This window comes from Gadus macrocephalus, chromosome 16, assembly GCF_031168955.1.
Source record: "Gadus macrocephalus chromosome 16, ASM3116895v1".
Lineage (NCBI taxonomy): Eukaryota > Metazoa > Chordata > Actinopteri > Gadiformes > Gadidae > Gadus > Gadus macrocephalus.
Genome location: NC_082397.1, coordinates 20,329,877 through 20,341,461, shown reverse-complemented (window position 1 = coordinate 20,341,461; position 11,585 = coordinate 20,329,877). Strand labels below are relative to the sequence as shown.

Genomic DNA, 11,585 nt, shown 5'->3' with positions numbered 1-11,585 from the left:
TCCAGAAACCAATGCAGTGACAGTTATAAATATTAAAGCACAGTCAAAAATTGTGATTATTTTATTAGGGTCAGATAATTGCTGCACAACGAGGAGACATAACGTGCTACAGAACGGGGAAAAAAGGCTTTACAAGTTAATAAACAAAGAGAAAATCACAGCCGTGTCAATAATGTGAGATATAATAATGTGAAATATCCCCGTTAAACGTCCATCGTTTTTTTTTTGGGGTTCCCCCATATGGCCTAAGGCCGTTTAAATAGGGGGATTTTAACATATTGTATTGTTCTGTTATAATGGTATATAAACATAATTACATGGGGTTTTTTTTGGCACTGCTTGGACACAAATAAGAAAATGTTGGTTGAAATAATACTGAATTAAGGCCTATAGGAAATTATGATTATAGAATCAAATGTTGTATGAAATTAAGATTGAATGTATTTATTTTAGGTACGATTGTATAATTACAATTAAAAAGTCAATCACAGAAGTAGAAAAATACATATTCTCCAGATAGTATTACCTGTTGAGAAAAAATATCTCCCTTAGAGATATACAAAAGTTAAAACAATTAAGACGATTGTATTAATAAAGACTAAATCTGATTTTTCTTTTCTCAAGCTCAGTAGTAGCCTAAAACAAAAAGGGGAAAAATGAGAAATCACTCAAAAAAGCAGCTAGAGTATTAGGCCTTATCATGGTCCCATGAATAAACTAATTTAATTTCTCAAATAACTTCAGTCTACATGTACATTTCTAACTCTCTCACTCTCTTTTGTATGCTCTCCCGTTCTCTCTGTTTCTCCAGTGCAACAGTATGTGGTTAAAATCCTTTTTTTGGCTTGCTTCAGAAAATGTAAACTCTTTCTTATCTGTATTTGGTTCTCTCCAAGCCTTATTTATATAAATAGGTAAGTATACCATAAAATCTGGCGTTATCCGATGTGGACGGTGCCAGAGATGCAGGGCGACTTTAGGAAAAGTACGGAACAGCACAGCATTCACATTGCCCCCAGGAACGAAAGAAACGTGAAAACATAAGGAAAGGTCACTATAGTGGGTGTGGAATATGCTTTCTTGTTTACAGTAAAACCGGTCTGCTTTCGTAACACATTGGTGTTTTCCTCTTGAAGTCCAGAGTTGTGAGGTAAAACCTGCCATGCATTGTTCCAGGTGGACTCCTGTATGTTATTGGCCACGAAAATAAACATGGATAGCCTACCGCCCAGAGATGGACTGGGCAGCGGATCAGGGTTCTTTATGTTGTGCTGTATATAGCAGCAAGAGTGCAGTATTATGAAAGTGGTCCAGCTGAAGAAACAGATTCTGCTGGGCCGGGTTAAGCGCTGGGGGACAGCTGCAGTGAGACAGACCAGAGCCAGGAGGTCGAGGGTTTTCCTTAGAGAGACCAGAGCCGAGTCGGAACCTACCGCTCCGACTTGACCTTGTAGCGGAGGACGAGGTAGGTGGCCAGTCGGAAGACGAGAAAGAAGATCCCCAAGGCGACAAAGTCCATGTAGAGTTTGGCGTCCTCGACGTCCAGCAGTTGGAGCACCTCTTCGGGCCGCTGGAACTTGCACACGGGCACCGGGCACTCCAGCTCGGTGCGATTCAGCCCGTATATGGACAGGATCACCCCTTCAAAGCCATACCTGTGGACACCAGAGAGGGACACATCTAGGGTAAACAAACACTAATATCAAGGTTTAGACAGAATCCTGCCCTCATCGGAGGATGTCTGTGAGTAAAAATGAAGTTGGTCATTAAAGGCCCAGTTGAAGGGCAAGTCAACCGGTCGAAACCGCAAGTGACAATCTCAGTATGCTTCTTCACTAAAATATAGTGGTATAATGGGGAAATTCTCCAAAAATATGAGGATAGGACCCTTAAAGAGGTCATGGCGGCGTCTACCCCTTAATGCTACATTAATATTCTTCGAATCCTACCACACTACACACCTGACGTAGGAGATGTAGGAGCTCCACTGAAGGTAGGTAGGAATGGTGTCAAAGTTGACAAAAAACCCAGAGAAGAGCAGCACAGGGATCGCTGTGACAGGGCCCACGAAGGTGGCCACCTTTGGACGAAAATGTGTGGGGGGATAAAAGGTAGGTTTACATCTTAATAAATGTCACCATAAGGCAGTCATGAGGGATTTTCTTTCCCTACCTGAAGGGAGGTGGAGGCAGCCCCGACCAGAAGCCCAAGAGACTGGGCCACCAGGGCAGTGCAGGTAGAAAGGGCTAAGAAGAGGAGGTATCTGCTAGCCTCGGGTGGCTGTTCTGTCATCCAATACACTATGCTGCAGTACATGATGGGGCAGATCACCTGTAAACAAACGCCTACAGCATTTGTCATTTGTCTCTGTGCATTCTAAGTGATTAGTGTGAAATTCTCTCAAGCGTCAGAAGTGACCCCTGTCGGAAACGTTCAGATCAATCTCAACTCTGTTTTCCCCTCATTGGCGGGCCGTTGTATATTAAGAGTCATTGCAATGTAGAGTATAGATTTAGGTGTTGTATAACTCTTCATTTGATTTTACTTTATAACAAAGTATTTTAGGGCCCTCGTATTTGGCACTAAGTTTCACTTGTTTTATGAATTGAAGGACTTTAATGTGCTTGACATTGAACTGGTGGGAAAGGCTTATCAGATCGGGTACTGGGAACTCACCTGGAATGGAATGTCAGCCATAGTCTTGGCTAGGTAGTAGGCCTTCAGGCTGTACCAGTAGTTCAGATGTTCCCGGAGGAACACAGACATCTCCAAGGGAACTGAGCATTAAAATATGACAATCATGAAAAATAAAGGATAGGACTTAAATAATAAGTAAAAGAGTCATACTGCTATGATAACCAGATACTTTAATGCAGACAGCTACGTTAATATTTGTTGCGGCTTGCCAGAAAAAAACCTTTGATAAAGTGTACAATTTTGATTTAGAAAACGATGTAGAAAACGACGCAGAAAACATATTTACAAATTAATAACAAGCTAGATTGAATGGTTCTTTCTCCTCTTACAGGTTAACACAGTGGGCATGAGCGCTCCAAACATGATGAACAGCATGGAGAAGAAGAGGAATCCAGTGTTGTTGAAGACCTTGCTGGCATCGTTGCCAATGTTCAGGTAGAGCAGGCCTATCAGCACCCCTATGGCGACGTGGGACGTCAGTCTGAGATGGGTCAGGACCTGCCAAAGGAGCAATGATATCACCTTTCACCCTGACTGAGTGAATACTGGCCAGACCAGTTCAGTTGTTCTCCCTTGCCATTGTACTCCAGTGTACCCAGCCCAGCCCCACAAAGACAACGCTAAATATCAACACTTCTACTTGCCTTTTTAATCAACTTTTACTAACAGGTAAACCACATCAAGCAGAGGATAGACAGGTATTCTCAACAGTTCTAAACTTTAAATTGAAATTGCTCAGTAATGAAACCCCAACAGATGGAGTGATTGTGTAATGATGCTGACCTGATCGCGACATATAGTTATGAAAGTCCTCTTGAACAGGATGCAGAACTGCGTCAGGGTGCTAGTGGCAAAAGTATGGCTTTCAATATGCCCCGAGTCCTGGATAGAAGGATTCATCAGTCCATTAAATCAATAACCTCTCTTTGTCTCAAAACAAATCCAATGTATTTATAGAGCACATTCAAAACAACTAGCGTTGACCTAAAGGCAGAAGCACACATTCCTGGGGATAACAGCATTCCTGGTGATAGCAGCAAACAAATGATTCAGAAAATATCTGAGGAGGTTCATGCATACACAACATGCTTACACGAGATGATTGTATATGAATTGTAGGGGCTGACTTGATCGAGTAAAGGGGAGACTGTTCTCCAGCCTGGAAGCTGTCACTGAGAATCCCCCTTACTCTTCCAACTAAACCACTGAATAAACTTGCTACATGGTGCACAAATTTAGCCAGGTCAGCCACTCCAACGCGGTACCAACCTTGGCGCACTTTGTCGTGCAGACGGACGGACACCTCCTTTCACACTGGTTCCTTTTCTCCTCGGCACACATGCCGTCCCTCACAGCCTCAAACAGCACCGGGTTCAGATCTCCGTACTCCCCCGACGCCACTTCAATTACTGGCACACGCACATAGCACCAGAGGAGTGACGAGAGGGGAAACAGCACGTAGCACCAGAGGAGTAACGAGAGGGGAAACAGCACATAGCACCAGAGGAGTGACGAGAGGGGAAACAGCACATAGCACCAGAGGAGTGACGAGAGGGGAAACAGCACATAGCACCAGAGGAGTGACGAGAGGGGAAACAGCACATAGCACCAGAGGAGTGACGAGAGGGGAAACAGCACATAGCACCAGAGGAGTGACGAGAGGGGAAACAGCACATAGCACCAGAGGAGTGACGAGAGGGGAAACAGCACATAGCACCAGAGGAGTGACGAGAGGGGAAACAGAATACGAATGAGAAGCTCAGTGTGCAAGGGATATTCTTCTGCCATTATTTGTTAATAAGGAAAGTACTTTGGACAGAAAAGCCATGAAATCAGTGTTATCAATTATTTTGTACATTTTGCAGCAAAAATAGATCTAGTTGCATCATTATATTGTGATGAGAATTTTAATAAATAATTTTTAGTTTATGATATCTCCCTTATTTAAAGACCAATGAACCTCTTGAATTGAATTGCTTGGACTGGTTTCATCATGATGCAGCTCCTTCAGCAGTATAATCCACATTGAGTCTACCTACTGAAGTCTGCAGGGTTGTGGTAGGTGGGGCAGCGCAGGCCCACGTTCTTGAGATAAGGGATGAGGTAAGAGACGGTTCCTTTGTAGATACACTGACCCTGGCTCAGGATGTACAGCTGCAGGGAGATAAGACCGGTCACATGAGAAGATGATAAAGACCCCCATCTCGTCTCCTTCAAGGAGTTAGTTGCCCTTCACAGAAGAGGCAATCCAAATAGCTGACGGTTGGGATGGAGAGAGTGGGGCGGGAGGGCACCTTGTCAAACATCTCGAAGAGCTTGGCACTGGGCTGGTGGATGGTGCAGATGATAGTCCTCCCGCCAAGAGCCAGAGAGTGCATCAAAGAGACGACCTGGTAGCATGAGGAGCTGTCCAAGCCACTGTTAGGGCCGGGGGGGGGGGGGGGGGGGAGAGAGAGAGAGAGAGAGAGAGAGAGAGAGAGAGAGAGAGAGAGAGAGAGAGAGAGAGAGAGAGAGAGAGAGAGAGAGAGGGGAGGGAGGGAGGAGAGAGAGAGAGAGAGAGAGAGAGAGAGAGAGAGAGAGAGAGAGAGAGAGAGAGAGAGAGAGAGAGAGAGACAGCCAGGGCGGGAGAGAGAGAGAGGAAGAGAGAGAAAGAGCGATTGAAAGGGAGAGAGAGAGAGAAAATATAAGGTACGTTTTTTATTTGTATTAGTATTAGGTCTACTCCTTGTCCGACTCTGTTCAATCTATTTGAATCATTTCAACTTTATTTCACCAAGTTAGATGGGGAAAGAGATCCTTGCTCTCTTCCCCAAAGAACTACCTGACCTGAGGCTTGGAAAATACATCAGAGATAATATTAATATTTCCAATGCTGTTAAACCATGAATGAATGTTTTAGGCTCAGGGCTCAGACCCCCGTACCTGGTGGGCTCATCAAAGAACATGACGGGGGGGTTGTTGACCAGCTCCTGGGCGATGGCGAGTCGCTTGCACTGGCCCCCAGACAGACAGCTGGTGCGCGTGTGGGCACACTCATGAAGCCCCAGGGCCGTCAGGATCTCGTTCACCTGGACCCAACCAACACGCTACATTACCCACAACCCACAGAGAGCCTCTCCCAACCCTTTCTGTGTTTAATCCTGTATGTGTACCACTGAGCTGGTACGCTTAGATTTGAGATCCACAGGCGTGTATTCAGAGTATAACTTCAAATGTACATTGTAAGTCATCATGTTTGCATAAATAATATTGAGTCAAATCTGACACCATAGGCATGTGACCCAGAGGAAGAACAACGTAATTTGTTCAACAAAGAGGAAGAGGAACTCACAGGGCTTGAATATGAGACATAGTGTGTAACTGTGTGTGCTCGGCAGGTGTCAATGTGTTCCTCTGACACTCTCAGCAAAAAAAGGATTTAGGGAGAGGCAAGAGGAGAAAGGAAAGAGGAAGATCAGAGAGAGATGGTTCAGATCACATTCAACTCACAAGCTCTTTCTTCACCTCCATGGATTCATTCAGCTTCAAATTGGCAGAAACCTGTGGTGATAAAAAGACAAAAACTTAGTGTGCACGCGCACACAAACACACGCTCAGGGGAGGGATTTTCAGTTCATGCACAAGGATGGCCCAGTCTGCCAAATTAAGATAATTATAATAATGGTGCCACCCAAAGAACATGTATCAATCTTGGGAACAATCAGAACGGTCCACATCAGGTAGAGAATGAAGTATTCGCTTTACTTCCAACCTGTTTTGGCAAGAGCATAGAGCGCAAGAGCAAGGGTTTTCTTCTGACAAATGTATTTACTTTACTTCGGATAAAAGTGTCTGCTAAATGCCTAAAATGTAAATGTAGAATGTAAAAGAGTGTCGGTTTGGTAGGCTGGAGACTTTTTTAACAATGTAGGGCAGGGATGCCAGGGTTACGGCCCGCGGGCCGGACACGGCCCGACTGTATGTCACATCCGGCCCGCGGGTGATAAGGAGAGAATATGTGTATTTATTTAATTTGTATCAATTTTTTATATTTTTTTTTTTTATATATATATATTTTTTGGAATCCGTCAGTTGGTCCGTTACTGCTGCTGGTCTGTTACGATTCAATAACTGTTCATCCCCCATTCTCCATTCCATTTCGAAACGTGTTTAGAAAACGCGCTTGTTTCATTAAAATGTATTCATCAATTAAGGCCGCCACCAGGGGGCGCCCCCAACACTTTTGCCGCCCCCAACGCATTTGCCGCCCTAGGCGATCGCCTAGTTCACCTGGGCAAGCCTTCAATAAATAAAATAAGAGTAATTAACAGTTTACACTTGTGTTATTTATAGGAAATGTGTTTTGTTGGCACCTAGTCTATTTTGTTGCATTTCTCATTTATAAATGTAGGCTACTTGCATGGATAGGAAAATGTTAAGTTCTTAGAGGGGAGCTGTCTCCTGCTTTAGGCTATGTAATTGTAGGCCTCATTGTGAGGCTATTTTGGGGCCAATGCAATTTATTTTTGATGTCTAGGCCTTCAAGCATAATTTAAAATAGCCTACTTATCCATGTGTTGAGGCAGTGTTTGGCCTTTTCAGGCCTTTTCAGTCCGAAAGTGTAATCCGGCCCCCTGAGGTCTCTCTTGAAAAAAATCTGGCCCCCTGACCAATTTCACCCTGACATCCCTGATGTAGGGCCATGGTCATATTTGGAAATCAGTTCCTTCCCAGCTAAAGACAGACTTATATTCATTGCAATACACAAATGTGAATATCTGGATAGTATCGCGAGGATACCACTGTCCTTGAGATACATGCAATTAAAAAGGACTGAGTCTCTCACATTGGAAAATAACACGAATGATAGGCGATTAATCTGTTTTATCACAACATCAGAGAGCAATTTCCCAGTTAACACTGCAGGAGAACCAGATGCAGCTGTGGTGGCCCCCCACTCTGACCTCACCATCATGGCCTCCTGCACGGTGAGGTGTGGCAGTAGCATGTCGTCTTGCATGATGTAGCACGACATCTTGCGGAAGGTCCTCAGGTCCCGGGGCTTCCCGTTGACCAGGATCTGACCCTTCATCCCCGTCTCCCTGCACACAAACACACACACAGACAAACACATGCACGTCAACACAAACCCCTCACACACACACCATAGTACATCAACACAAACCCTCAAACATATGTGCATCAACACAAACACACATACACACACACATTTGCATCAACACAAACACACACATGCATCAACACCAACACACATGCATCAACACGAATACAGATATACATGCATGTGCACGCACATACACACATAGACACACACACATCCATCAGCAAAAACCCATATTCATGAAGAGAAAAACTTACGCATTATAAATATATATATACATATATATATATTATATATATATATATATATATATATATATATATATATATACACATATATATATATATATATATATATATATATATATATATATATATACACATATATATATATATATACATACATACTGCATATATATATATATATATATAATGTAACAATATATACATTACTACTCTACTGTGGCTAAACTGAAGGAAGATATTCTCTATTTAACCTCAAACATTATAGTCGTCGTAGACATGTGCTGTATTGACCGCTCCACCAGCTGCTGCGGTAGTCAACGCCTCTGCCAAATCAGACAGACCAAGACTGGACTGTAAATAAAGACAAGTCAATGGGAGTACTGTGGATTATCGGCATAAAAAAGCAATATGAAGTTAACATTTCTCATTGGATTTCAATGAGTCGTTGTTATATTCATATTTAATACTTCAATACTCCCTGTATACTAGTGGTTGTTTACAGGCCAGTCTTTGCCTCTTCGATATGGCGGCGAATTTGACTCACAATCCAAAGGCCAATGCAGTGTCTATGTATATATGTCTAGGATGGTCATGTTGGTGGATAAGCAGAACGCAGGAGCCTTATGATGTTTCCTTTCACCTGTATCCAGCCAGGATGTTCATTAGGGTGGATTTGCCGGCCCCAGAGGGCCCCATGATTCCTATCAGTTCCCGGCTGCAGAACCTCCCAGACAGGCACTTTAGTAAGGCTTTGAAACCTGGGGAAGAGGACAACACCGATACAACAAAACGTTATGTTATTAACTCCCACAAGATATTTTACTAAGGTCGGAGCATCATTTAGGCTTTTGATTTTCCAGCCTTTACACGCCTTTTCAGCTATGTTTCAGACAATCCAGCAGGCCATGTTAGAAAAGAGAATGACAAGTAAAATATATTTCCTGATCCACTAGGAACTCCTTACAGCCCCTAGTGGATCCTATGCCCATTGTTCTTTACGCAACCTCAACTTTCCTATTCTCGACCCAAACCGTGATAAAGCACATGTTACATAATAGCACGCTGATCTGAAAATGAACACCATATTAACAAGGCAGACTCAGTAGGATTGTCACATAATTAGTATGTAACAATGATCTACAAAACCTTTCCCAACTACTAAGTATCACCCAATATTCATACAGTAAGTTGGAGGGAGCTTGAAATTGCCTGTTGAAAAATAATACTCCATGTGCAACACATGCGTATTAACGAGGGCGGGGTGGGAACAGATGTACACAGCAGCATCTGGGTGTATAGAGCCTAACACTGAAGACACTCAAATACACATACACACCTCCGAGCCCAAATTACAGAGCAACTGGATTGTACATGCCTCAGAGCTGAGACACATACATGTGTGTGTATGTGTGTGTCTATACTTAACACTTCCACCCTCCTCTCACAATGTGGAGGACTGTACATGTGAAGGTTGTAGCCATGACTAGATGGTGTAGAGCAGGGGTGTCAAACATACGGATGATTTGATCAAGCCCGCGACTTGTAGAGCATATATTTCTGAGCATTTCTAAAAAAAAAAAAGCACATTCCTGTGATGAGTTATGATTTTTTAAAGAAATAACCAAAATGCTCACTCCAGCCGCTAGAGGGCAGCCAACATAAAAAAAGAAAGGATTTCCACACTTGTCCTTGTTTCACCACAATTAAGAAATTATCAAGGGTGACATCCCCATTACCAAAATGTCTTTGTCAAAAAGAAGACAAGAGGGCACAGAGTGCAGAGTTTTCCAGGAAAAATAGACTGAGAATTATTTATTCACAAAGGTTTAGTTTTAGTGCTCAAAGAATCAAATATTCGGCGCCACTATGCAACTCATCATAAAGAAAAATATCACCATTTGAAAGGACAACTAAGAATAGAGGAGATAGACAAATTGTTAGCAGGTCTGAAGAAACAACAGTCTACTTTTACTTTCAGCCGTGAGGTCAGTGATGCAGCAGTGAAAGCCAGCTACCTTATTGCTCATGAAATTCGTTCGAGTTCGTGAAAACATGCATGCTGAAGGCTGCAGAAGTCGTGTTCCCTGAAAAGCGATCTGCCTTTGCCAACATTAGACTGTTGAAGAACACTGTCGCAGATAGGGTAACAGAGCTCTCAGGAGACTTGGGCAGACAAATGAATGACAAAATCAAGTCATTTATTGCTTTTTCGGTTGCAAATGATAAGAGCACTGATGTAACAGATATTGCTCAACTGGCCATATTTATTCGGGGTGTTGATGAGACTTTGACAATCACAGAGGAGTTCCTTGAGTTGGTGCCTATGAAGGACACTACAACGAATTACATATTCAGGTCTCTCGTTCGAGCGCTCGACAAGGTCGGAGTGGACTGGTCCCGTGCCGTCAGCCTGGCTACAGATGGCGCACCATCAATGGTCGGGAGAAAGTCACGCGTTGCGACAAAATTCGGAGAGAAAGTACAGACCGCAAATGGGGGACAAGGTTTTTGGGCATTTCACTGTATTTTGCATCAAGATGCATTGTGTTGCAAAACAAAGAAAATGGATCATGTTATGATTGTGGTTGTAAAAACTGTAAATTTCATCAGAGCGCGAGGTCTGAATCACCGTCAGTTTGACCCTTTTCTCAGAGATAATGACATTCAGGCTGGCCTACCATACCCCACTGAAGTACGGTGGTTTAGCCGAGGTGCCGTGCTCAAGCGTTTCTTTAAGCTACGAGAGGAAATTGGACAGTTCATGGAGAAAAAGGGTAGCCCAGTGAAGGAACTTAATTGTCCGCAGTGGGTGCAGGATCTTGCCTTTATGGTGGATATGACACAGCACGAATAATCTTCACAAAATGTTGCAGGGCCGCAAAGAAAATTGTCACTCAGTATAACGACAGCATACGTGCATTTAAGTTAAAACTGTCACTCTGGAAGACGCAGCTATCTAGCGGTGACACCGCACATTTCCCATGTCTAACATCTGTGCGTGCAACTGGATGTAATGATGATATGGATCAATACAAAGACAAGATAACAGGATTGCTGCAGGAGTTCGAGCGGAGGTTTCAGGTCTTCAGTGAACTAGAGAAGGAATTTGCCGTTTTTCGCTCACCATTTACAGTCAAGCCTTCTGACATGCCAGCTGACATCCAACTCGAGATAATTGACTTGCAGTGTGCTACCAATATGAAGGAGAAATTAGTGTCGGTGGGCTTGGACACATTTGATCAATATCTCTTGCCAGGGTACCCCAAATTATCATCCCTGGCTGCAAAGGTTTTATCCATGTTTGGGACTACCTATCTTTGTAAACAGGTGTTCTCTGTAATTAACCTAAAACAAAGCACAGATCAAGGTTAACAAACACACACTTGAATGACATTGTGAAATGTGTTGCGACTCAGGATTTGACACCTGATAATGATGCACTCGTAAAGGCTAAAAGATGCCAAGTTTCAGGAGCCAGTAGCAGCAAATAGACTGCAGTGAGAAAAAATAAAGTTAATCAGCAAGTAGGCCAGGGCCTAATT

The 11,585-nt window shown here is 43.2% G+C and overlaps 1 protein-coding gene across 1 annotated transcript in view; it reads right to left on the bottom strand.

The window, feature by feature from the left end:
• Nucleotides 1-46: 46 nt before the first annotated feature.
• LOC132473895 (ATP-binding cassette sub-family G member 4-like) overlaps nt 47-11,585 on the bottom strand; it is a 19,290-nt gene continuing 7,751 nt past the window's right edge. The window contains exons 3-15 of the mRNA XM_060074184.1: nt 8,684-8,801; nt 7,646-7,778; nt 6,187-6,237; nt 5,620-5,765; nt 4,992-5,115; nt 4,737-4,851; nt 3,967-4,106; nt 3,481-3,579; nt 3,027-3,195; nt 2,677-2,777; nt 2,173-2,331; nt 1,962-2,080; nt 47-1,655 (exon numbers count right to left, since the gene is read on the bottom strand). Of these exons, the coding sequence (XP_059930167.1) occupies nt 1,430-1,655; nt 1,962-2,080; nt 2,173-2,331; nt 2,677-2,777; nt 3,027-3,195; nt 3,481-3,579; nt 3,967-4,106; nt 4,737-4,851; nt 4,992-5,115; nt 5,620-5,765; nt 6,187-6,237; nt 7,646-7,778; nt 8,684-8,801 (1,700 nt within the window). The 3' untranslated portion in view covers nt 47-1,429. The remainder of the gene's footprint in view (nt 1,656-1,961; nt 2,081-2,172; nt 2,332-2,676; nt 2,778-3,026; nt 3,196-3,480; nt 3,580-3,966; nt 4,107-4,736; nt 4,852-4,991; nt 5,116-5,619; nt 5,766-6,186; nt 6,238-7,645; nt 7,779-8,683; nt 8,802-11,585) is intronic.